Below are 27,547 nucleotides of genomic sequence, written 5' to 3' on the forward strand. Positions count from 1 at the left end.
GACTGTCAGCCCTGCAGAACACTGTGCTAGACAGTGATGGTAGAGTGAAGAGTGATCTAGGGTAGAGTGATGGTAGAGTGGAGAGTGATCTAGGGTAGAGTGAAGAGTGATCTAGGGTAGAGTGATGGTAGAGTGAAGAGTGATCTAGGGTAGAGTGATGGTAGAGTGAAGAGTGATCTAGGGTAGAGTGATGGTAGAGTGAAGAGTGATCTAGGGTAGAGTGATGGTAGAGTGAAGAGTGATCTAGGGTAGAGTGATGGTAGAGTGGAGAGTGATCTAGGGCAGAGTGATGGTAGAGTGAAGAGTGATCTAGGGTAGAGTGATGGTAGAGTGGAGAGTGATATGATGAGCTGGGGTAGGAAACAGAAGGTCTCACGGACATGAATTGGTCCTGGCCCTGGGCTGGGAAGCACTTTAACTGGAAACTTTAATTGGGCTTTTCAGCCCGTGGCTGAGCTTGGTCTGTGTCCGGGGGATGCTTGAACATATGTCCATCTTTAGGAAATGCTCACCTTTACTCCTTCCTTCCCTTTCCCATATTCTAGGATGTTAACAATACAAACTCAACTCTGGACCTCAGAGACAGTTCCACTGCATTTTTTAATTGTTCCCCTCTAATCAGGGACTGATTTAGACCTGGGACACCAGGTGTGTGCAATTAATTATCAGGTAGAACAGAAAACTAGCAGGCTCTGGACCTCGTAGGGTAAGAGTTGAGTTAAGAGTTGAGTACCCCTGATCTATGAGAATGTATGAACTGTGTTTGTTTCGTAAAGTGCCATATGTATCGAACTTGCTGACTAGAGCTGGGGGGAAAATCCAATAAAAATATTTGTGAAAAAATAAATGGTTTCCTGCTCACCCATCATGTTGTAGAGACTCTGAGGTGCAAACTGCCTAGGCATCTTCTGCACCGCTTCTTTATAGACAGACAGAGCCTCCTGTCATAGATGGGGAGGAGGAGGGGGAGGGGAGAGGGCAGTTAGTCATAGTGTGTTTCATCAGTGTTACCATCCACAAAGCCTCTTCCTCACTGTCTAATGAAAAGGGCTTCATGAATATAATGAGTCTTTAGTTGTCTCTGAGTCCTTTTGTCATAGATGAAGAGTTCGTTAATTTAAGCAGTTGCTGAGCTTATATAAAGCCAAGGCCGCAAGCTAAAGCAAGTTTTCAGACAGCTAGTCTCCGGAAACTTGAGAGTGCAAGTACACTACCACAGTATGCTATCGATCTACATTCGCTGTATACATTCTATCCATTGCATTTCTACGTCTCAGCCACTGCCCTGGCCCCACTGTACTGTAGTAGCATACCTCCTGCAGGCCCTGCTCGTGGAGCAGCTTGCCCAGGTTGTACAGGCAGCTGGTGACGGAGCTCTTGTGGGTGTGGGGGTCCTTCAGGTTCTCGTCTGGGATCTCAGCGCAGGTTACAAAGGTCCTCTTGGCCTCCTCCAGACCGCCCTGGTTCATCAGGATGATGCCCGTGTTCAAGTAGGCCGCTGTGGGGTGACGAGAGGGGGAGAGAGGGGGCGGAGGAGGGACAGAGGGGGAAAGGGAGGATGGAGGAAGAGGAATGAGGGAAAGAGAAGGCAGAGGATGAGAAAAGGGGGAAGAGAGGGGGCAGAGGAGGAGGATTAGAGCAGGGGGGGGGGTGGGGGTAGAAATTGAGAAACAGAGGGGATAGATAAAAGCAGGGAAAAGGTTTAGGGAAAGAGGAAAAAACTAATCACATCTTATTTGTCACTGCGCCGAATACAACAGGTGTAGACTTTACCTTGAAATGCTTACTTACATGCCATTTCCCAACAATGCAGAGTTAAAATATAGGAACTTCTTTTGTTTTGCAAATAAGAAGAAGAAAAAAGGGAAATAGTAACAAAATAAAATACCAATAACGAGGCTGAATACAAGGAGTACCGGTACCCAGTCAATGTGCAGGGGTATGAGGTAGTTGAGGTAATTGAGGTAATCTGTACATGTAGGTAGGGGTAAAAGTGACTATGCAATCAGGATAGATAATAAACAGAGCAGTGCATGTGAAGAGTGTAAAAGTGTGTCTATGTGTAATGTGTATGTGTGTGTGGCGTCAATATGCTTGTGTTTTGTGCGTGTGAGTGTATGTAGTGTGTGAGTGTGTGTATGTGTTTGTGTGTGTGTGTGTGTGTGTGTGTGTGTGTTGGAGTGTCAGTGTAGTATGTGTGAGTGTGTGGGTAGAGTGCAGAGAGGTTGAAAGAGGTTGATGAGAAAAATTGAGGAATGAACTAACTAACTCATGCAACCTAAATCCCCTGCTTTCCCCGTCCTCTGCTAGGGTCTGATACAGTGAAATATGTCTACGCATTACATACGCGAGCAGTCAAGAGTGAGATTTACTTCCATTAGACTGTCGGCTGAAACGGTCCGATAGGCCTCTGAAATGGGCTCTGAAATGGGCCAGACAGACGCATACAGAACGACTATTTCAGCATTAACACTGGGCCGTGATTTAAACCTGAATGTAACATTCAATGCATTTAATTAGATTAAACAAAGCCAGAGACAACCCATTAGACAGGTCACGTATCAGCTCCTCTCATCTCCACCGACCGGCCCCGATCGCAATCACTTCAGCCCCGCAATACGTCATTTTAGGAAATGGCCTCTTAGCAATACTTACACGCCAGAGTTGGCCTGCTCCCAATGGCCAGCTTATAGTAATGCATTGCCTCTGAGGACCTGTGGTTCTCTTGTAGCAGCAAACCCCTGGTGGAAAGAAGAGGACAGGTCCTGAGTTATGGTAGAATGACAAAGAGGAGAGAGGGGTCTACAGGGCAATCAGGGAAACCATGTGGCAACTCTGACTGTTTTGGTTTTAAATCTAATTGCAGCCTAACATTAGACAGTGATAAGTGACAGGAGAAAAAAACAAATCATGATTAATGAAATCACTGTCAAGGGGAACAGGGGATAACCCTCTGGGGATACAACAACCCATTTCCTCTCTCTCTCTCGCTCTCTCTCTCTCAATTCAATTCAATTTCAATTTAGGGGCTTTATTGGCATGGGAGATGTATGTTAACATTGCCAAAGCAAGTGAAGTAGATAGTAAACAAAAGTGAAATAAACAATAAATATTAACAGTAAACATTACACTCAGAAGTTCCAAAAGAATAAAGACAATTCAAATGTCATTATGTACACTGCTCAAAAAAATAAAGGGAACACTAAAATAACACATCCTAGATCTGAATGAATGAAAAAATCTTATTGAATACTTTTTTCTTTACATAGTTGAATGTGCTGACAACAAAATCACACAAAAATTATCAATGGAAATCAAATGTATCAACCCATGGAAGTCTGGATTTGGAGTCACCCTCAAAATTAAAGTGGAAAACCACACTACAGGCTGATCCAACTTTGATGTAATGTCCTTAAAACAAGTCAAAATGAGGCTCAGTAGTGTGTGTGGCCTCCACGTGCCTGTATGACCTCCCTACAACGCCTGGGCATGCTCCTGATGAGGTGGCGGATGGTCTCCTGAGGGATCTCCTCCCAGACCTGGACTAAAGCATCCGCCAACTCCTGGACAGTCTGTGGTGCAACGTGGCGTTGGTGGATGGAGCGAGACATGACGTCCCAGATGTGCTCAATTGGATTCAGGTCTGGGGAACGGGCGGGCCAGTCCATAGCATCAATGCCTTCCTCTTGCAGGAACTGCTGACACACTCCAGCCACATGAGGTCTAGCATTGTCTTGCATTAGGAGGAACCCAGGGCCAACCGCACCAGCATATGGTTTCACAAGGGGTCTGAGGATCTCATCTCGGTACCTAATGGCAGTCAGGCTACCTCTGGCGAGCACACGGCCCCCAAAAGAAATGCCACCCCACACCATGACTGACCCACCGCCAAACCGGTCATGCTGGAGGATGTTGCAGGCAGCAGAACGTTCTCCACGGCGTCTCCAGACTCTGTCACGTCTGTCACGTGCTCAGTGTGAACCTGCTTTCATCTGTGAAGAGCACAGGGCGCTAGTGGCGAATTTGCCAATCTTGGTGTTCTCTGGCAAATGCCAAACGTCCTGCACGGTGTTGGGCTGTAAGCACAACCCCCACCTGTGGACGTCGGGCCCTCATACCACCCTCATGGAGTCTGTTTCTGACCGTTTGAGCAGACACATGCACATTTGTGGCCTGCTGGAGGTCATTTTGCAGGGCTCTGGCAGTGCTCCTGTTGCCCTCCTACGGCCTCCTCCACGTCTCCTGATGTACTGACCTGTCTCCTGGTAGCGCCTCCATGCTCTGGACACTACGCTGACAGACACAGCAAACCTTCTTGCCACAGCTCGCATTGATGTGCCATCCTGGATGAGCTGCACTACCTGAGCCACTTGTGTGGGTTGTAGACTCCGTCTCATGCTACCACTAGAGTGAAAGCACCGCCAGCATTCAAAAGTGACCAAAACATCAGCCAGGAAGCATAGGAACTGAGAAGTGGTCTGTGGTCACCACCTGCAAAACCAGTCCTTTATTGGGGGTGTCTTGCTAATTGCCTATAATTTCCACCTGTTGTCTATTCCATTTGCACAACAGCATGTGAAATGTATTGTCAATCAGTGTTGCTTCCTAAGTGGACAGTTTGATTTCACAGAAGTGTGATTGACTTGGAGTTACATTGTGTTGTTTAAGTGCTCCCTTTATTTTTTTGAGCAGTGTATATATACAGTGTTGTAACAATGTGCAAATAGTTAAAGTACAAATGGGAAAATAAATAAACATACATATGGGTTGTATTTACATGGTGTTTGTTCTTCACTGGTTGCCCTTTTCTTCTTTCTCTGTTTAGGGCCAAATAGCATTCTAGTTTGCTCAGTTTTTTTGTTAATTCTTTCCAATGTGTCAAGTAATTCTCTTTTTGTTTTCTCATGATTTGGTTGGGTCTAATTGTGTTGTTGTCCTGGGGTTCTGTGGGGTCGGTTTGTGTTTGTGAACAGAGCCCCAGGACCAGCTTGCTTAGGGGACTCTTCTCCAGGTTCATCTCTCTTGGCTTTGTTATGGAAGGTTTGGGAATCGCTTCCCTTTAAGTGGTTCTAGAATTTAACGGCTCTTTTCTGGAATTTGATAATTAGCGGGTATCGGCCTAATTCTGCATGCAGAGTCTCAATTTGGTGTTTGTCCCATTTTGTGAATTCTCTCTCTCTCTCTCTCTCTCTCTGTCTAAGCAGTACTAATGGAAGTCTTCCGACTAGCTTGGAAAGACAGTACCGTGCAGTACCGAAGAGCCCTCACTGCTGCTCGATCATCCTACTTTTCCAACTTAATCGAGGAAAATAAGAACAATCCAAAATTTCTTTTTGATACTGTTGCAAAGCTAACTAAAAAGCAGCATTCCCCAAGAGAGGATGGCTTTCACTTCAGCAGTAATAAATTCATGAACTTCTTTGAGGAAAAGATCATGACCATTAGAAAGCAAATTACGGACTCCTCTTTGAATCTGCGTATTCCTCCAGGGCTTAGCTGTCCTGGATCTGCACAGCTCTGCGAGGGCCTGGGATCGGGAGAGACACTTAAGTGTTTTAGTACTATATCTCTTGACACAATGATGAAAATAATCATGGCCTCTAAACCTTCAAGCTGCATACTGGATCCTATTCCTACTAAACTGCTGAAGGAGCTGCTTCCTGTGCTTGGCCCTCCTATGTTGAACATAATAAACAGCTCTCTATCCACCGGATGTGTACCAAACTCACTAAAAGTGGCAGTGATAAAGCCTCTCTTGAAAAAGCCAAACCTTGACCCGGAAAATATAAAAAACTATCGGCCTATATCGAATCTTCCATTCCTCTCAAAAATTTTAGAAAAAGCTGTTGCGCAGCAACTCACTGCCTTTCTGAAGACAAACAATGTATACGAAATGCTTCAGTCTGGTTTTAGACCCCATCATAGCACTGAGACTGCACTTGTGAAGGTGGTAAATGACCTTTTAATGGCGTCAGACCGAGGCTCTGCATCTGTCCTCGTGCTACTAGACCTTAGTGCTGCCTTTGACACTATCGATCACCACATTCTTTTGGAGAGACTGGAAACCCAAATTGGTCTACACGGACAAGTTCTGGCCTGGTTTAGATCTTACCTGTCGGAAAGATATCAGTTTGTCTCTGTGAATGGTCTGTCCTCCGACAAATCAACTGTACATTTCGGTGTTCCTCAAGGTTCCGTTTTAGGACCACTATTGTTTTCACTATATATTTTACCTCTTGGGGATGTTATTCAAAAACATAATGTTAACTTTCACTGCTATGCGGATGACACACAGCTGTACATTTCAATGAAACATGGTGAAGCCCCAAAATTGCCCTCGCTAGAAGCCTGTGTTTCAGACATAAGGAAGTGGATGGCTGAAAACGTTCTACTTTTAAACTCGGACAAAACAGAGATGCTTGTTCTAGGTCCCAAGAAACAAAGAGATCTTCTGTTAAATCTGACAATTCATCTTGATGGTTGTAAAGTCGTCTCAAATAAAACTGTGAAGGACCTCGGCGTTACTCTTGACCCTGATCTCTCTTTTGACGAACATATCAAGACTGTTTCAAGGACAGCTTTTTTCCATCTACGTAACATTGCAAAAATCAGAAATTTTCTGTCCAAAAATGATGCAGAAAAATTAATCCATGCATTTGTTACTTCTAGGTTAGACTACTGCAATGCTCTACTTTCCGGCTACCCGGATAAAGCACTAAATAAACTTCAGTTAGTGCTAAATACGGCTGCTAGAATCCTGACTAGAACCAAGAAATTTGATCATATTACTCCAGTGCTAGCTTCCCTACACTGGCTTCCTGTTAAGGCAAGGGCTGATTTCAAGGTTTTACTGTTAACCTATAAAGCGTTACATGGGCTTGCTCCTACCTATCTTTCCGAGTTGGTCCTGCCGTACATACCAATACGTACGCTACGGTCACAAGACGCAGGCCTCCTAATTGTCCCTAGAATTTCTAAGCAAACAGCGGGAGGCAGGGCTTTCTCCTATAGATCTCAATTTTTATGGAACAGTTTGCCTACCCATGTGAGAGACGCAGACTCGGTCTCAACCTTTAAGTCTTTACTGAAGACTTATCTCTTCAGTAGGTCATATGATTGAGTGTAGTCTGGCCCAGGAGTGTGAAGGTGAACGGAAAGGCTCTGGAGCAACGAACAGCCCTTGCTGTCTCTGCCAGGCCGGTTCCCCTCTCTCCACTGGGGTTCTCTGCCTCTAACCCTGTTACAGGGGCTGAGTCACTGGCTTGCTGGTGCTCTTTCATGCCGTCCCTAGGAGGGGTGCGTCACTTGAGTGGGTTGAGTTACTGACGTGATCTTCCTGTCTGGGTTGGCGCCCCCCCTTGGTTTGTGCTGTGGTGGAGACCTCTGTGGGCTATACTCGGCCTTGTCTCAGGATTGTAAGTTGGTGGTTGAGGATATCCCTCTGGTGGTGCGGGGGCTGTGCTTTGGCAGAGTGGGTGGGGTTATATCCTTCCTGTTTGGCCCTGTCCGGGGTTTCTTCGGATGGGGCCACAGTGTCTCCGGACCGCTCCTGTCTCAGCCTCCAGTATTTATGCTGCAGTAGTTTATGTGTCGGGGGGCTGGGGTTAGTTGGTTATACCTGGAGTACTTCTCCTGTCTTATCCAGTGTCCTGTGTGAATTTAAGTATGCTCTCTCTAATTCTCTCGTTCTCTCTTTCTCTCTGAGAACCTGAGCCCTAGGACCATACGTCAGGACTACCGGGCATGCTGACACCTTGCTGTCCCCAGTCCGCCTGGCCTTGCTGCTATTCCAGTTTCAACTGTTCTGCCTGCGGTTACGAAACCCCTACCTGTCCCAGACCTGCTGTTTTCAACTCTTAATGATCGGCTATGAAAAGCCAACTGAGAGACCTGAGCCCTAGGACCATACGTCGGGACTACCGGCCGTGGTGACTCCTTGCTGTCCCCAGTCCGCCTGGCCTTGCTGCTATTCCAGTTTCAACTGTTCTGCCTGCGGTTATGGAACCCCTACCTGTCCCAGACCTGCTGTTTTCAACTCTTAATGATCGGCTATGAAAAGCCAACTGAGATTTATTCCTGATTATTATTTGACCATGCTTGTCACTTATGAACATTTTTGAACATCTTGGCATGGTTCTGTTATAATCTCCACCCGGCACAGCCAGAAGAGGACTGGCCACCCCTCATAGCCTGGTTCCTCTCTAGGTTTCTTCCTAGGTTTTGGCCTTTCTAGGGAGTTTTTCCTAGCCACCGTGCTTCTACACCTGCATTACTAGCTGTTTGGGGTTTTAGGCTGGGTTTCTGTAAAGCACTTCGAGATATTAGCTGATGTAAGAAGGGCTATATAAAATAAAATTGATTGATTGATTGATTGATTGATTGATGACAGCTCTCATGGTCCTTCATCCTCGTTGAGGTAGTGGAGAGAGGCAGAGATGACACGTTTCACACTCACAGATTATACAGCATGTCAGCCATGTTTCCCCGGTAGTACAGGGCATTCCGGTACGCCCTCTCTGCCTCGGCCATCTTGCCCTGGTTCTTCAGGACGTTTCCCAGGTTGCCCCATGCTAACAAAGAAAGACAGGTGTCAGTCAAGGGCATACTGGTATTGTGTAATGGAAAGATCTTGAGGTTTGGCAAGTTTTGCATTTATGAGGAAAGATTACAAATCATTTATTACATATACTTTGTTCTTTATTAGTTTCACAGCCATAGATTAAGCCTAGTCCTGGACCTAGAATAATTAAATACTGAAAAATGTTCTAATCTACATGAGAGTGATGTAATTCTAAGGCCTAAATCTATCCCAGTGAGACTAAAGTACCAAACCAAAGGCCCATATTCCAGAATGTGTTGGTTAGTCAACAGCCTCCTCCACTCTACCTTTAGCGGGGTTAACACTGATCCCTGACTTGTAGAGCATCTCCTCGTTGCTCCAGTCCCTGTTCCTCAGCAGCGTCTTGATGCCGTACAGCAGCACCAGGCCCGCGAACAGACCCAGTAGCACGACCCTGGGGCCCCTGGTCCTCAGCCTAACGTACAGCGCTCGGGCCCCCACCGCCACCAGCAGACAGAAGCCCATGCTGGGTATGTACAGCAGCCGCTCGGCCACCACGAAGCCCACGTAGAAGAACAGGTTTGTGGCCGGGAGGAAGGGCAGCGAGAGTAGGCCCAGGGAGAAGACCACCACGTTTTCCGTGGAGGGGAGGGTGGCAAATGAGGGGAGGGAGGGGTGGGTGGTCCGAGGGGAACAGTGGTAGGGTTTGGTGAACCCATTCCCGTTGAGGGTGGTTTTCCCATTGGTCTTTGGAGAGCCCTGCTCTGAGTTTATCTTGTGGTTGTTGTGGTTGCCATCTGGAGGATGGTAGCTGTGCCCGTTGGTGAGGGCCTTCCCGTTCGCCAAGTGAGCTTTCCCATTGGTCTCCTTGGCCTTGGAGGCAGGGCTGCTACTGCTACGGAGGCCAAACCAAGCCAGGAGAGATAATCCAGCATAGAAGGCCACGGTGTGAAGGTTCCTCCAATCAACAAAGGTCTTGATTAGCGGTAGAGCATCCATGGACCAATCGAAGCTGAGCTGGTCAGGGCATAGGAGGAGCCAGGCATTGGCGGCGGGCAGGTAGAGGAAGGTCAGAGTTCGCGTGAGGAGGTGCGGAGAGTCGGCCGCCGGGTTGTCGGAGTTGGAGAAGTTGGGGGGCTTGTTACCCATCCAGTAGAGACGAGCAGCCAGGAGAAGCACGCCCCAGGAGACCAACACACTCAGACTCAGCAGTATAGTGGTGTTCCTCTTCTGTAGGAGAGAGAAAACATTAGAAAACATTATAGGAATGTTATGGGAACTACCCTGGAACTTCTGTCAAACGTTCAGGGAACTTTGAGAAAAATTGCCATTTTAGCATTCTCAAAACGTTCCTGCTAGCGTTCTGGGAATGCATTGGTAACTATCAATTGTTTACTGGGCTGATACTAAGTCAAATCTACTAGACATAGTTGTAGATATTTTCTTTAACACAGAAGCTACTGGTTTTGGTTGATTTGGTGTGTATTCATATACTGTACATCAGTGAGAATTTTAATTTAAATCTCGACCATGTGAAAGGTCAAGAATAGAAATGAGGAATGAAATGGTAGGAATGTTTTTGCAAAAGCTGCCCAGGGCACAAGCCGTGTTCATGCGCAATTGACACAGCCAAGTGCTCTGTGTATTATTGGCAAGTCCTCTAAAAAAAAGTATCTACAATGGCCAGAAATAATATGGCTATGTTGCTACACAAACACAGAAAGCATTTTTAGAGAAATGAAGCATTGATAGCAGTGAGAGACTAAATGGGGGTTTTAGAGCACTTGGCCGATATTAACACTTCACATTCATCAGAAAATATATTCTTTATCGAATTACCCTCCATGTTGGTGTCACCTCTATTCATAGGTTTCAGTTTGATTTAATAGAATAATGCCCTAAAGGACTAGGATTCTTCTCGTTTGACGGTGCGATGAGAAATACTGGTAGGCTAGGCCAATTCCAGGTGAACATCTGCTATTACTGGCCAATCAATTAGCTGTGGAACTCAATGTAATGCCGAAAATGTATGCTAAGCTCATACCTACATTAATTACAGTTAGGCCTATGTACATTAAAATATACATTTCCATAAAATCCCTTTCATTTGTGAATTAACAAGCTAAGAAAACCACTACCTCACCATTCCCCACGCACTCCTTTCGATCAATTGACCTCTAAAACGTTGATTTTGGCACACTGGTGCCAGTGGACTTTTTTAACAGTTTCCTTTGCCCCAATAAAGTAATGTAAAATAAACAGAGTACCTACTATACGTGACCATTAGACCACGACACTGGACACTACTACCAACTGCATACGATGACATCATGGCTGTTTGGCAAAGACCTGCACTGTGTTTCTCTCATTCTTATTCCGTCTATCCATCTACCTGCAAAGTAATGCCTCCAAATTTGATATAGAACAGATCCTTCCATGTATTGTAGTATGGTGTCTTGTATGCCAAAATAGGCTATGTGTTTAGACTAGCTAAGTCACTTGAGTGCAATTTGACTAAACAACTCAGGCCTAGGTCCAAAATGGCACCCTAAACCCTGCATAGAGTAGGCACGCTAATCCATACATAGAGTAGGGAATAGGGTGCCATGTCAGATGCAGCCCTAATGTATGCTGGGAGAAGCAGAGCGGGGAGGGCCTGGTTCGGATTGTTTGCCCATTTCAGTAGAGTGGCGTGTGACTTTTAATCAGCTTAGAGCTTACTGTGTTGGTATGTAGATGCTGTTTACAGCTATAAGAGTATTAATGCCGTAGCATGAATGGCATCAGGTTCCCTATTAAATGGCCCTCAGTCACGCAACACCTTTCACTGGCCTGTCACCACGTTCAGCTTTCAGCTCCATGAGGGACGTTACTGTAGTTAGACTAGGACTAGTAACTTCAAAACTTCATTACAACTGCCAAATGTTACAAAGCGATCCCCTGATGAACTTCTCAGAGGAAAATGGACTTCAAGAGAGATTGTTTGCTATTTTTACAGTTCCTAATGGCTTTATGAATACATATCTGGCATTGGAATTAAGACCTTTTTTGGCATGTTAGGCTCATAAAAATCTGGGAATTGTATTTTTTGATGCATAGATTAGAGCACTACCCGAAGCAAAAAAGGCAGAAAAAGAAAGCAGCCAGGGGACAACTGTATGATAAGTAGAGAATAGCTCAAATATGATTTCACTTTGTTTTACAGGGTCACACTCCTGGGCCCATATTCAGAGTAGGAGTGCTGATCTGGTTTAGTAGGAGTGCTGATCAGTTTAGTCTTTTATATCATAATGAATAAGATTATTTTGACACGGAGGAACCTGATCCTAGATCTGCACTCTGACTCATACACCTTGTGACTAGATGCCCTGTCCTCTGGAAAGGTCAGCAAAACTTTAAAGTCAACCGAAGGTTGTCCGGTCACCTCCTCGATTCTGGCTAATTAAATCACATCTGTCTAGACTTATGGGTCCCCACCCTCCGGAAGAGAGAGAGAGAAGGCAGCTGTGAAAGGAATGTATTGACACAGATACCAGTTGAACAGAACATATTGCTCTGTCTCAGGAGAAAGTTTGGGTAACACTTTACTTTAAGCCTGCAGGTATAACGCAAAATGATGCAGTTCGAATGCATTGTAAGACTTGTCATAAGCAATATGATGTATTGTGATCTCGTAATCCAGTTTATTATCATCTGTTGGTCTGATGGTCTAATGAAGAAATTGAATTAATTTGGATGAATCAGTATGGACGCTTTTAAAAATATTTATTGGCCGACGGGATGAGGCTTCCTACTGTCCAGACAGAGACCAGGGAGTTTTCTCTTCTTCCTCCTGTCCAGACAGAGACTGTGGCTTCCATCCACACACCAGCTTCCAGTGAACTCTGGCTGAACCTGTGGGGGTGGCATGAGAGCTGTGTGTGTGTGTCTGTGTGTCTGTGTGTGTAAGTGTTTTCATCAAAATCTCACCAGGCCTTTGAACATTTCAGGCTGTTTCGCAATTACAGCCCTAGGTTGCTCCCTCCTTTAAACTAGGTTACAATGTAAATATAAAATCATCTGTAAGAGCTCCACAGAGATGAGTAGACTGAGTAAGAGTGTTATCCCCAGCATGACATAGGCAGCCAGGAAGCTGCACAGCCTAGGTCTCTGGTTCTCATACACTTTTTACACTCCTAAACTGCACCGAGCCATGCCGAGCCAAGCTGTACTGCACTGGCCTGGTCACGCATCCACCATAGTTGCGGTTGTCATGCTGCAAAGGACAATGTAAATAGAAATGATCAGTGCCAGCACAATTTCGCCCAGTTGGAAAAGGGAGTTAGTCTCATTCCCAAAGAATGATGTTGTACAGTTTAAACCTGATGGATTATTTCTCAAACAATGTCATTGTGCTCCAAACTGTAAACAGAGAAAATCCTCTTTAAAGTGTTAGGGGCCTACAGTTCAGCTGGAACTAACGTCCATTCAGTATATCAAATCAAATCAAATATATTCATAAGCACATAAACATAGCCCTAGTTAACTCTCAACAGAGAGCTCAGAGAGAAACTATTTTCAAATAGTCCTGCTCAGCGAAGGTTATGACCCTACTAGTGTGTACGTGTAACGATCCCGGCAGTCTGAGTCGGGATCTCCAGTTTCCCGAGGGGTCTGGAACGCTCCCTGCCTGCTTGATTCCCGCACCTGCATCCCATCAGCAATCTACACACCTGGTCCTGATCATCACCCTTCTTAGGCTCTGTCCTAAGATCCAGTCCCTGCCGGATCGTTAGCCATATACATATTCTCCCGGAACCTTCACCCTACCCCTGCCGTGCCATCAGTTCATCTGCCACTTCGCCTCCACCTACTCATCTCCGCCACCCGCTCCGTCTCCTGGATTATTCTGCACCTTTTGAATATGTAAATAAACACTCACCGTCGTTCAACTCTCCTTGTCCTGGTCTGCTTCTGGGTTCTGTCTTAGCAACTCGTGACAGAACGATCCGGCCATTAATGAACCCAGCGGATCTGGACTCTGTTCGCCATGCCATTTCCCATCAGGAGAAGATGTTGGGACAACATAGCACGGCACTACAGGAGATCGCGTTGTCAGTTCGGAACCTTTCTACCGGTCTGACGGAGGTCCAGAACCAACGCGAGTTTCCGGTGGAGGATCCACTACCAGTTTCACCCATCTCGCCTGCCGCTTCTGAAGCTGTGTCCTTCCGTGAGCCCAAGGTTCCGACGCCGGATAAATATGAGGGGGAGCTGGGAAGATGCCGTTCCTTCCTCATGCAGTGTGGATTAGTGTTCGATCTACAGCCCTACTCTTATGCCACAGACAAGGCTAGGATAGCCTTTGTGATTGAGTTGCTGCGTGGTCGAGCGCTGGAGTGGGCTTCAGCCGTTTGGGAACGACAGGATCCCTGCATGGCTTCATACCAGGGGTTCACGGCCGAGATGAGGAAGCTCTTCGACCATTCCGTCCGAGGGAGGGACGCAGCTAGGCGCCTGTTTTCGCTTCGCCAAGGAACTCGCAGCGTGGCCGACTTCGTGATCGAGTTCAAGCCGTTGGCTGTGGAGAGTGGGTGGAATGAGGAGTCTCTGCAAGCGGCCTTTTACCAGGGTCTGTCGGAGCAGCTCAAGGATGAGTTGATCTCCTATCCGGAGCCTAGTGACCTGGACAGCTTGGTAGCCTTGTCTATTCGGGTGGATAATCGAGTCCGAGAGCGAAGGAGGGAGAAGCAATGGGGTCCGTCCAATCGATCAGCTTCTCAGTTCCCAGTCGGGTCGGGTGGTGGACCAGAACACGTCGATCATTCTCCACCACAAAGGATTAGTAGAGAGGTTCTCTCTCCCGATTCTGAACCCATGCAAGTGGGGGCGGCACGGGTTAACCAAGGAGGAGCGTCAACATAGACGTAAGACCAACTGTTGCCTCTACTGTGGTAGCTCGGGACATTACATCTCCACTTGTTCCCGGCGGTCGTCAAACTGCCCGGCTCGCTAAAGTTGGGAGGACTTTTAGCGAGCCAGTTTCAACCTCTCAGTACCTCTGTCAGACCCCGTTTCCCGGCTACCCTTGTGAACAGGAATCAGAGCTTAGCGATTAACGCTTTTGTCGATTCAGGTGCCGATGGAAGCTTTCTTGATGCCGAGTTGGTGGAACAGCTGGGGCTTTCCAAGGAGCAATTGCCGGAAGCCATTGAAGCGACCACTCTGAACGGCAGTAGTCTGGCACGTATCACGATGAGGACTGAACCGGTTAAGATGCTGTTGTCGGGGGAATCATTCGGAGATGATTTCATTCTTCATTCTGCCGTCTTCCCATGTTCCTCTGGTCCTTGGATACCCCTGGCTGAAGGAACACAATCCCACGTTCGATTGGGTGACGGGCAAGGTAACGAGTTGGAGCCTGGATTGTCATGCTAACTGTCTCAAGACTGCCTGTCCCCATTCGGTTCCCAGTCAGGTGGTTGAGGCTAAACCCCCAGATTTGTCCCTGGTCCCCGAGACATATCACGATTTGGGGGAAGTGTTCAGTAAGCAGAAGGCTCTGTCACTCCCTCCCCACCGACCTTATGATTGTGCCATCAACCTGTTCCCTGGAGCTGTCTACCCCAAGGGAAGGTTATACAGTATCTCCCGACCTGAACGTGAGGCTTTGGAGACCTACATCAAGGAGTCCCTAGCGGCTGGTCTCGTTCGTCCCTCGTCATCACCCCCTGGGGGCAGGATTCTTCTTTGTGGGTAAGAAGGATGGCTCTCTTCGACCGTGTATTGATTATCGGGGGTTGAATGACATCACGGTCAAGAACAAGTATCCCCTGCCATTGATGAGTTCTGCCTTCGACTCCTTACAGGGTGCTACGGTGTTCACCAAGCTAGACCTACGCAATGCGTATCACATGGTCCGGATCAGAGAGGGAGACGAGTGGTTGACGGGTTTCAATACACCGATGGGTCACTTCGAGTATCAGGTGATGCCGTTTGGACTGACCAATGCTCCAGCGGTATTCCAGAGTATGGTGAACGACGTCCTGAGAGATATGATCGGTCTCTTTGTGTTTGTGTATCTGGATGACATTCTGATCTTCTCGAAGGAACCTTCCGACCACGTCCAGCATGTCCGGCAGGTTCTGCAGCGATTGTTGGAGAATCGCCTGTTCGTGAAGGCCGAGAAGTGCGAGTTTCACGCCCACACAACATCCTTTCTCGGGTACATCATCTCCAGGGGAGAGATTAGGATGGACCAGGAGAAGGTTAGAGCGGTTCTGGAATGGGCCCAGCCCGGTACGAGATTGCAGCTCCAGAGATTTTTGGGGTTTGCGAATTTCTACCGCAGATTCATCCGGGATTACAGCCGTGTGGCCGCTCCGTTAACTGCCTTGACTTCCAGTATCAGGAGCTTCAAGTGGAATCCGGAGGCGGATCGAGCGTTTCTGGATTTGAAGAGGCGATTCACCAACGCACCGATTCTCTCTCAACCGGACACGGCCCGTCAGTTCCGTTGAAGTGGGACGCGTCTGATGTGGGAGTTGGCGCCATCCTGTCGCAGCGATGCTCCACGGACAGTAAACTCCATCCCTGCGCCTACTACTCGTCGCCTTTCGCCTGCGGAGAGGAATTACGATGTGGGTAACCGGGAGCTTCTCGCGGTGAAACTTGCCTTGGAGGAGTGGCGCCACTGGTTGGAGGGGCGGAGCAACCGTTTATTGTCTGGACTGACCACAAGAATCTTGCTTACGTGCAATCGGCTAGACGTCTCAACTCCCGTCCAGGCCAGGTGGTCGTTGTTTTTCGGACGATTCAATTTTTCCCTGACGTTCCGACCTGGATCTAAGAACGGCAAGGCGGGACGCCTTGTCTCGGATGTTCTCCAAGACGGAGGAGAGTGGGTCCAAGACCGAGACAATTCTCCCCCGGAACTGCGTCGTGGGAGCTGTTAGGTGGAAGATTGAGGAGGAGGTGATGGCGGCTCTTCGGACGCAGCCCGGTCCCGGTAACGGTCCACCCGGTCGGTTGTTTGTGCCTGAGTCGGTTCGTCCTGCGGTCCTCAAATGGTCCCATGCCAGCAAGATGGCTTGTCACCCTGGCGTGGCTCGGACGATGGCGTTTCTTCGCAGACGTTTTTGGTGGCCTGCCATGGCCGAGGATACTCGGGGTTATGTTGCTGCCTGTCCAGTGTGTGCGCAGAATAAGAGTACCAATCGGCCCAGCTCTGGACTACTTCACCCCCTTCCTATTCCCCGGCGAACATGGTCGCATCTGGCCCTGGACTTTGTCACTGGGTTGCCCGCTTCTGAGGGGAACACGGTCGTTCTGACTATCGTGGACAGATTCAGCAAGTTCGCCCACTTTGTGCCAATTGCCAAGCTTCCCTCTGCCTCGGAGACGTCCGAGATCCTGGTTAGGGAGGTTTTCAGGGTCCACGGTTTGCCCAGTGATATCGTTTCCGACCGTGGCCCTCAGTTTACCTCTGCTGTATGGAAGTCCTTCTGTTTGGCCATTGGAGCTACAGTCAGTCTCACATCTGGGTTTCACCCCCAATCTAATGGTCAGGCGGAGAGAGCCAACCAGAAGATGGAATCCACGCTACGCTGCCTGGCCTCTTCCAACCCCACCTCCTGGGTCTCTCAGTTGCCTTGGGTTGAGTATGCCCACAATACTCTCCCTACATCTGCCACTGGGATGTCTCCCTTCCAGTGCCTGTATGGCTACCAACCTCCCTTGTTCCCTTCTCAGGAGAGGGAGCTCTCAGTGCCTTCTGTTCAGGCCCATATTCGTCGTTGCCACCGGACCTGGCATCGGGCCAGAAAGGCACTCCTTAGAGTTTCGGACCGGTATCAGCTCCAGGCGAATCGTCGCCGGATCCCCGCTCCCACCTACACCATCGGAGATAGGGTCTGGTTGGCCACACGGGATCTTCCTTTACGGACTGAGTCCAGGAAGTTGTTACCGAGTTCATTGGTCCGTTTGTGGTGGAGAAGGTGATCAATCCGGTGGCAGTTCGACTCAAACTCCCGAGGACGCTCAGAGTCCATCCCACCTTTCATGTCTCCTGCCTCAAGCCTGTTTTCCTCAGTCCTCTGTTGCCTCCTCCGCCTCCTCCTCCTCCTCCTCGGATGATCGGAGGTGGTCCTGCCTACACGGTGCGACGCATCATGGATTCCAGACGGCGGGGCCGGGGTTTCCAGTATCTCGTGGACTGGGAGGGGTATGGTCCTGAAGAGAGGAGTTGGATTCCGCGGCGTCAGATCCTAGATGCTGACCTCATCAGTGACTTCTACCGCCTCCATCCTGGCGCTCCGGGAGTCCGCCCGGTGGCGTTTAGCCGGAGGGGGGTACTGTAACGATCCCGGCAGTCTGAGTCGGGATCTCCAGTTTCCCGAGGGGTCTGGAACGCTCCCTGCCTGCTTGATTCCCGCACCTGCATCCCATCAGCAATCTACACACCTGGTCCTGATCATCACCCTTCTTAGGCTCTGTCCTAAGATCCAGTCCCTGCCGGATCGTTAGCCATATACATATTCTCCCGGAACCTTCACCCTACCCCTGCCGTGCCATCAGTTCATCTGCCACTTCGCCTCCACCTACTCATCTCCGCCACCCGCTCCGTCTCCTGGATTATTCTGCACCTTTTGAATATGTAAATAAACACTCACCGTCGTTCAACTCTCCTTGTCCTGGTCTGCTTCTGGGTTCTGTCTTAGCAACTCGTGACAGTACGAGTCTTTGAAAGGGAACACGCGAGTGAAAAGAATGAAACCTGCATCTCCAATTACCCTTAAGTTTGGACTAAGGAGTTTATTAGCATTGACTTGTCCTGGACTATAGACATGCTTCATTTGTTGGGCTTCACTTCAGAACTGAGAGTTTGAGACAATTTGGTCTCTCTGAGGAGGAGAAGATTTCCCCTGAGATGAGGTACATGTGACTGTGAGATAAACCAATTACAGAAAATCTGTGTTTTCCGTCTTCTCTTTCTGTGGAAAGATCCAATACGACCGGGGAGATTTTTGGGCTGAAGGGAGTAAGAAAATCAGAGGGAAGAATTGGATATTGATTTCTGAACCAGAAAGCAGACACAGAAAGAAAGGCTATGTATTTTCACACAGAGGAGATGCGCCTATTGATGGGATCGTCTTGTTCCTCTTGTCTGGGGAAAATGCTAAATGAAAAATTCAATCTGGCTCCATCTCAGATTATTAGAATTTTTCTGGGAACCATTTAGGGCATTAAGGCTTAATTTCACCTTCCAGTAGGTTTCCTCTCCCAATGCCCCAATCGTTCCTTAATTTACTTGAAGCTCAATCTCAGACTCAAAAGGCTGCGACGTTGATGGTGATTCCTCAATCAGGATCATTTGAGCCAAAATGGTCGCTCAATTTCCCTTAAATTATTCCTCTAAAGAACTATTAAGATAAACTCACCTACTTACTTTTCTGTACTTTTTTCTATTATGAACTTCAACCTTTCTCTGCGTATCATTCTATTGCACAACTCGTCTGGCTATTCTGTGAAAAATCACTTTATAAATAACATTTGATTGGATTCTAGAGGTACAGGCGAAGTCACCCAGGGCAATGCTCGGATCATTGATAATTTATCTCTTTGAGTTGGAGTAACTTTATTTCCGGAGTTCATACATCTGTGGCTGCGCTGGTTAAAAGAGCCAGAATAATCCCCTGCAGCATGTTAAACCTGCCGTCCCACTCGCGCCAAGGCTTTCATCTAAACCCTGCTCTCTCCACAGATCTCACACACTGTGGGTTATTACTGCTCTCTTCACTCTATAAGACCTCTCTGTTTTCCATTCGCATGGGCTCTCTCCCTGTCTCTCTCTCTCTCCCTCTATCCATCTCGCTCCCTTTTAAAACGACATGGTGACCAGCCCATTCTTATCTCTACATGGTGTTTGTCATTCATCATTAACCATGTTCAAACATTGTCCTCTGCTGTGTGTGGTCCTCTAATCCCATCGTCCTGTTATTAGTGTCTGTTTGCGGTGTTTAAGACATGTTTGAAGACACAGCGTGATTAGGTTGACATTAGTTGACTCTCTCATAAAGCTGCTTGTGGACTGACAGAAAGCAGCAGGGGGAAAGAGCCTACGGACTTCCTCTATAAAGTCACATCCCGTTTACACTCCTCATACTCCTCATAAATCCTCCTGGTATATGGGCCTTGGTTGGGCCTTCTTGGACCATACTCTTTTAGTTAGAGTTAAAACTGTAACATTGGGTATGATAGCCAGGCCACTATTGCACTCCTATCCCTAACCTGAGCCTTACAATTCTTGACATCGCAGCGCTGCCACCATATGTCTGGGTGTAGGGTGAATTTGCCGGGATCTTAAGCACCTACAAATTCTTAATGTATTGTACGAATTGGAATTTGTAACATATCATAAGAAATTGATGACATTCTACACAATTGTGCACAATTTTCAGGGGACCTACTTTCAAAGCTACTGGCAGAAATTATACAAAACTTTTGTAGCATCACTTTAAGGTAAGGCTTGGGGGAGGAAGCTGATCCTAGATCTGTACCTAGGGGAAACTTCACTCCGGAGTATCCCCTTTGTGTGGATGCAGTCCATTGGCCAGTGTTTTTGATGGAACTCTGATGTCATCAACCAGGGACATCCAGGCCGTTTACACTTCTCTTCACAGGTTGGGCCTTTTCTCCTGACTAGGCACATTCCCCCAGTTAATCAGACAGGATTAGGGTCTGACGTTCAGTGGCTGACTTTGATGAAGGGACCTTATTACTGAACACCACTCACTATAAAGGCTGAGGTGACGCTAGCACACGGACCCATAATGGGACAGGTCATAGGTTCACATCCCCCACTGGGATGGATGGACAACTGGATCAAAGCACGGGACCTGGTGTCACCCTGCTTCTCTCTGGGATTGCTGTCTGTAGAGCAATAGAGATACTGAACCAGTGTTGTCAGGGAACTAAAGGGAAGTCAAACATTATCCATCACTTTACTTCAGATATTACATATTGTTAATCTATTAGCCAACAGATAGATTGTTACATTACATTAACTGATGATACACTGCTCTTTCATGCACATTCTTCTAGAAAGACAGTCTAAAGTTGTAGAAACAAGTAGCCTTCCCCACATCTGTAGACATGCCACTAAATACAGAACGTGTGAGACTCCCCAGCTCTGGCACAAACAAACACATACAATCCAACCGCAGCCAAAACTATAGCGAGAAAGAGAGTGAGTGAGAGGCAATTACCAGCGCAGGCATCATTTCACAGCTGAACGCCTCTGTAGAGGATAATTGCCACGGCATTCATCAAGCCGTCGTCAACCGCCGCTGCGCTAATCTGCAGCCCCTGGCCTCATTGAGACAAACGAGGGGGTCTACTGTTTCTGTCACTCCTTAATTACACGCCAAGAAAGGGAACATCCAATCGTATGCAGCGTCCTTCACCCTGTGGCTCCTCTTAAGTAGGGCCCAGAGTTTCTCCTGACCACATGACCTGACGAGGAAATGAGGAAAACTCTGGGCCCTAGTTACAGTATTATCGGGACCCTAGTTACAGTATTATAGGGACCCTAGTTACAGTATTATAGGGACCCTAGTTACAGTATTATAGCGACCCTAGTTACAGTATTATAGGGACCCTAGTTACAGTATTATAGCGAACCTAGTTACAGTATTATAGGGACCCTAGTTACAGTATTATAGGGACCCTAGTTACAGTATTATAGGGACACTAGTTACAGTATTATCGGGACCCTAGTTACAGTATTATAGGGACCCTAGTTACAGTATTATAGGGACCCTAGTTACAGTATTATAGCGACCCTAGTTACAGTATTATAGGGACCCTAGTTACAGTATTATAGCGAACCTAGTTACAGTATTATAGGGACCCTAGTTACAGTATTATAGCGACCCTAGTTACAGTATTATAGGCACCCTAGTTACAGTATTATAGGGACCCTAGTTACAGTATTATAGGCACCCTAGTTACAGTATTATAGGGACCCTAGTTACAGTATTATAGGGACCCTAGTTACAGTATTATAGGCACCCTAGTTACAGTATTATAGGGACCCTAGTTACAGTATTATCGGGACCCTAGTTACAGTATTATAGGGACCCTAGTTACAGTATTATAGGGACCCTAGTTACAGTATTATAGGGACCCTAGTTACAGTATTATAGGGACCCTAGTTACAGTATTATAGGCACCCTAGTTACAGTATTATAGGGACCCTAGTTACAGTATTATCGGGACCCTAGTTACAGTATTATAGGGACCCTAGTTACAGTATTATAGCGACCCTAGTTACAGTATTATAGGGACCCTAGTTACAGTATTATAGGGACCCTAGTTACAGTATTATAGGGACCCTAGTTACAGTATTATAGGGACCCTAGTTACAGTATTATAGGGACCCTAGTTACAGTATTATCGGGACCCTAGTTACAGTATTATAGGGACCCTAGTTACAGTATTATCGGGACCCTAGTTACAGTATTATAGCGACCCTAGTTACAGTATTATCGGACCCTAGTTACAGTATTATAGGGACCCTAGTTACAGTATTATCGGGACCCTAGTTACAGTATTATAGCGACCCTAGTTACAGTATTATAGGGACCCTAGTTACAGTATTATAGGGACCCTAGTTACAGTATTATAGGGACCCTAGTTACAGTATTATAGGGACACTAGTTACAGTATTATAGGGACCCTAGTTACAGTATTATAGGGACCCTAGTTACAGTATTATAGGGACCCTAGTTACAGTATTATAGGGACACTAGTTACAGTATTATAGGGACCCTAGTTACAGTATTATAGGGACCCTAGTTACAGTATTATAGGCACCCTAGTTACAGTATTATAGGGACCCTAGTTACAGTATTATCGGGACCCTAGTTACAGTATTATAGGGACCCTAGTTACAGTATTATAGCGACCCTAGTTACAGTATTATAGGGACCCTAGTTACAGTATTATAGGGACCCTAGTTACAGTATTATAGGGACCCTAGTTACAGTATTATAGGGACCCTAGTTACAGTATTATAGGGACCCTAGTTACAGTATTATCGGGACCCTAGTTACAGTATTATAGGGACCCTAGTTACAGTATTATCGGGACCCTAGTTACAGTATTATAGCGACCCTAGTTACAGTATTATCGGGACCCTAGTTACAGTATTATAGGGACCCTAGTTACAGTATTATCGGGACCCTAGTTACAGTATTATAGCGACCCTAGTTACAGTATTATAGGGACCCTAGTTACAGTATTATAGGGACCCTAGTTACAGTATTATAGGGACCCTAGTTACAGTATTATAGGGACACTAGTTACAGTATTATAGGGACCCTAGTTACAGTATTATAGGGACCCTAGTTACAGTATTATAGGGACACTAGTTACAGTATTATAGGGACCCTAGTTACAGTATTATAGGGACCCTAGTTACAGTATTATAGGGACCCTAGTTACAGTATTATAGGGACCCTAGTTACAGTATTATAGGGACCCTAGTTACAGTATTATAGGGACCCTAGTTACAGTATTATAGGGACCCTAGTTACAGTATTATAGGGACACTAGTTACAGTATTATAGGGATCCTAGTTACAGTATTATAGGGTATAACTACAGGCTATGACGAGGGCCAAGAGTTTTCCTGGTCAGGTGACGTGGTCAGAAAGAACTAGGCCCTATGCTTAAGCACAACCAAGAGATAGCCACTCTGAATCTTTGATAAAGGGGTGGGAAGCAGTTGACACTGTTATTGATGCTGTGCATGGTGAAGAGGTTATTCCTGAATCACCTATCCACCAGTCATTCGTTCACTCCTTCGTTTCACACTCCTTTGTTTTTATTTTATCCATCATTCTCTGCTGATTGTTTGTTTTTGACAGGTGGAACGGACCGGAAATAAAGAGATGACCTTTTTATGAAGGTAATACAGAAGACTAGTCTATATGGCTCTGCCGCATTGACTGGAACACACTCTCCAACCTCTGCTCCACAGACTGTTGTTTCCTGGACATGTGTGTGGACGTGTGTGTGTGTGTTAAAGATGCTAGTGTCAGGGCCACTGATTCTCTCTCTCTCTCTCTCTCTCTCTCTCTCTCTCTCTCTCTCTCTCTCTCTCTCTCTCTCTCTCTCTCTCTCTCTCTCTCTCTCTCTCTCTCTCTCTCTCTCTCTCTCTCTCTCTCTCTCTCTCTCTCTCTCTCTCTCTCTCTCTCTCTCTCTCTCTCTCTCTCTCTCTCTCTCTCTCTCTCTCTCTCTCTCTCTCTCTCTCTCTCTCTCTCTCTCTCTCTCTCTCTCTCTCTCTCTCTCTCTCTCTCTCTCTCTCTCTCTCTCTCTCTCCCCTCCTACCTCTTTCATTTCAGTCTGATTAAAGAACTAATCGGATGAGAAATGGAGTGCCGGAAGAACCGTTCACAACACTCACTCCAGAGAGTCACTAAATTTGCATTTTCTTATTATTTTTCAGGACGAATCCAAGCTGATGTTCAGGTAATAAGAAAGGATTGGTTTTTCCTCCCCCCTCCCTTTCCTCTCACTGCAGAGTCAATAACACAAACGGTTGAAATTCTCAGGAAATCTTTAGAAATAGCAAAGCAAATGCTAACATGCGCATAGATAGAATTGGAATGCAGTGCCTCACTGCCCAATATGATGCAATAACAGAAGTGAATGATTGTTATTCTGCCATCACAGTAAAACCACACTGACTGGGCAGACAGAGAGACGTGAGGTGCTCTTCTGGCACAGCGGGTGAGAACGAGTTAAGAGACACAGATAAAAGAGGGGAAGTGAGAGCATAGTTTTCCTCCTCTCCCTCGCTATCTCTCTGTGTTCCCATGCGTTTGTTTGCGAGGCATCTGGGGTCGTAATCGGCGAGCGATAGCGATAGTGGCATGGGAGAGGAGGGCTGGGGTGGCATGGGAGAGGAGGGCTGGGGTGGCATGGGAGAGGAGGGCAGGGGTGGCATGGGAGAGGATGGCAGGGGTGGCATGGGAGAGGAGGGCAGGGGTGGCATGGGAGAGGAGGGCAGGGGTGGCATGGGAGAGGATGGCAGGGGTGGCATGGGAGAGGATGGCAGGGGTGGCATGGGAGAGGAGGGCTGGGGTGGCATGGGAGAGGAGGGCAGGGGTGGCATGGGAGAGGAAGGCAGGGGTGGCATGGGAGAGGAGGGCGAGGAGGGCAAGGCGAGGAGGCAAGGGTGATAAATGAGCCAGATGTGCTGGCAGAAGGCGAAAGAGGAGGCGTGGGGTTGGCACCAGGATCTGTCGGCTCGCTCTGGGAGATTGGCCAGGTCCATTGTGTATAAGGGAGGAGGGTACTGTCTGTTGAAAATACCTGCTGCGCTACTGAATAGATTAACAGGGAATGTGGTCAGAGGGGGAGGAGGAAAGGGGGAGGGGCTTAATTATCCCCACTCACAATCCACTGATGGAGGTGAAATCTCTCTAGCTTTCCGTGTGTGCGTGTATGCCTGTGTGTGAGTGTATGTGTCTGTGTGTCTGTGTGTCTGTGTGTGTGTGTGTGTGTGTGTGCGTGCGTGCGTGCGTGCGTGCGTGCGTGTGTCTGTGTCTGTGTCTGTGTCTGTCTGTCTCCTCCAAAACCTTTAGGGTTGTAAATAGATGCCATCGTATCAGTCTTAATTGAGGACAGATGTTTCTCTGCTAGGGTCCACTGGCTGTGAATACCCACCCAGATCATTCCTGCTGAGCGGACAGGCTTCACCCTGCCTCCCTCCCTCACTCTGATCCTCTGGGCCTCTCACTAAAATCCCCTAATAACAGCTTTAGGATAGCAAGCTGCCAAAGAGGACTACAGCAAAGCTGCATCAGAGCACTGAGTGTGTAAGCACACTTACACAGAGATGAAAGGTGACACTCTCTCTCTCTCTCTCTCACACACACACACACACACACACACACAAAAACGGACAAGACTGTCCTTGCCCAGTAAAACCTCAAGGATAATCTTTATTTTCCTATCATTATGTTTTATACAAGCTGCTATATAGATCTGAGAGCAGGATTTCTAATCAAACCCTGAGTGCCTGTGTGAGCTACGTCACTGTGTCTTTCATGCACCCTGCCTGTCCTCATCCTGTATGTGGCAGCTCTAGACGGGTGTTTTCTGACAGAGAATAGGCAGTGTGTGTGTATCTGTGTGTCTGTGTGTGTGTGTGTGTGTGTATCTGTGTATATGTGTGTGTCTGTGTGTCTGTGTGTCTGTGTGTCTGTGTGTCTGTGTGTCTGTGTGTGTGTGTGTGTGTGTGTGTGTGTGTGTGTGTGTATCTGTGTATATGTGTGTGTCTGTGTGTGTGACTATGCGAGCAGTGGAAGATAGCCTATAGGGTGGTGACTATCTCTTGCCATATATGATGGCTAACAGTCCGTGTGAACGTCTGAACATGCGTGTGTGAGCGTGTGTATGCACATTCATGATCATGTGTGTGTGTGTGTTTCTCTGTGCAGGGTAAAGGACTCCACTTGTTCTACTAAGAACATATATCACCTTTCTATGCCTTATGTGTATGTGAGGATAGCCTCTAGGGTGGTGACTCCCTCTCTCCCCATATATGTGTCTAACTGGATGGATGCTGGACCTGAAACTGACTAGACAGATTATGTAGCAGAGAAGGAAGTGTGTCTGTCTCTGCAGTAAGAGAGAGTACCTTGCTTTTGTCACCTCAAATTAACCCTACTTCATTCTTCACACACAAGCTTACACAGACAGACGTCATCGGGGAAAGATTCTGAACCAGACGTGTGTTTCAGTGTATCTGTTTACCTCAGTGAGGAGGACTCGGTGGAAACGGAGCAAACTGTTGGCTCATGTTCCCTAATTTCCTCCTCTGTATATATTTTATTTCCATTTAGAGGAAGAAAAAACTCACTTATTTTGCATTCCTCAGCTGTGCACATGGTAGTGGTGGGCTAAATGCTTTCAAATGACACTCTTAATGAAAAACAAACAACACACACACACACACATACACACACACACGACTTCCCCATAAACAATCCGAATTGTACATACACACAGGAACCATTTGTGGTCGGCTGAGGTTTCCCCTCCGCAGGGTAAGAGGAAATTGGATACACGCAGAGACACAAAGAGGAGTGCCACTTTGTAAACAGAGGGCAATGTTGTTTACCTTCCCCAGGAGGACGACCACCGCCTGGCGGAACCGGAGCCGCTGGAACACAAAGAGGTCGTAAGCCGCTGACACGGCCAACACCGTGACTCCCTGCTCCTTCCACAGCATGCTGGACGCTGCGCAGACCAGGCTGCCGAGCAGCCACAGCCACGTCCTGGCTCGAAGCCTACCACAGCCCCTGGTCTGACAGTCCCTGGAAGAGGCCGTGTAGGCCGAGCGGAGCCCGCAGTGCCTTGTGTAACAGAGAAGAGACAAGAGGAACAGCAGTGCCGCGCCGACGTCGGCCCTCCCCACCACCCCCGCCACAGCTTCCGTATGCACCGGGTGGGAGGCGAAGAGGAGCCCCGCCAGAAGACTCCACGGACCTCCCCCCAGGAGGGGACGACAGAGGGCAGTGAAGAGGCCTGTGACAGCCCCGTGGAGGCCCATGTTGACCAGGTGGTAGCCCCAGGGGCGCAGGCCGCCCAGGGCGTGGTTGAGGCGGAAGGAGAGAGTGCAGAGGGGCCGGAAGGACTTGTGGCTGCCGCTGTGGGTGAGCAGGGTGCCCCAGAAGTCATCATACAGGACGTTGGTCCACGGGGTCTCAGGGAGAAGGTCCTGGTTGGTCTTGATCGCACGGCTGTCGGAGAGAGGAAGAGAGAGAGGAGGGTCAGTGTCAGTTTGGATACAAACTAGATGGACGGGGGTTTTCAGTCAGAGAGAGATGGATAAAGTGGCAGCCATTGATGTAGCAACCGTGAGAGATTGGTGTAGATAACCTTGATGTGATAATAAATGTGATGGATGGGACACGGTGTGAACACACACACATAC

The 27,547-nt window shown here is 47.5% G+C and overlaps 1 protein-coding gene across 1 annotated transcript in view; it reads right to left on the reverse strand.

The window, feature by feature from the left end:
• LOC121549817 (protein O-mannosyl-transferase TMTC2) overlaps positions 1-27,547 on the reverse strand; it is a 96,441-nt gene that overhangs the window by 24,665 nt on the left and 44,229 nt on the right. The window contains exons 2-7 of the mRNA XM_041861725.2: positions 26,732-27,353; positions 8,887-9,790; positions 8,456-8,570; positions 2,656-2,741; positions 1,314-1,498; positions 863-941 (exon numbers count right to left, since the gene is read on the reverse strand). Of these exons, the coding sequence (XP_041717659.1) occupies positions 863-941; positions 1,314-1,498; positions 2,656-2,741; positions 8,456-8,570; positions 8,887-9,790; positions 26,732-27,353 (1,991 nt within the window). The remainder of the gene's footprint in view (positions 1-862; positions 942-1,313; positions 1,499-2,655; positions 2,742-8,455; positions 8,571-8,886; positions 9,791-26,731; positions 27,354-27,547) is intronic.

Source organism: Coregonus clupeaformis, chromosome 2, assembly GCF_020615455.1.
Source record: "Coregonus clupeaformis isolate EN_2021a chromosome 2, ASM2061545v1, whole genome shotgun sequence".
NCBI lineage: Eukaryota > Metazoa > Chordata > Actinopteri > Salmoniformes > Salmonidae > Coregonus > Coregonus clupeaformis.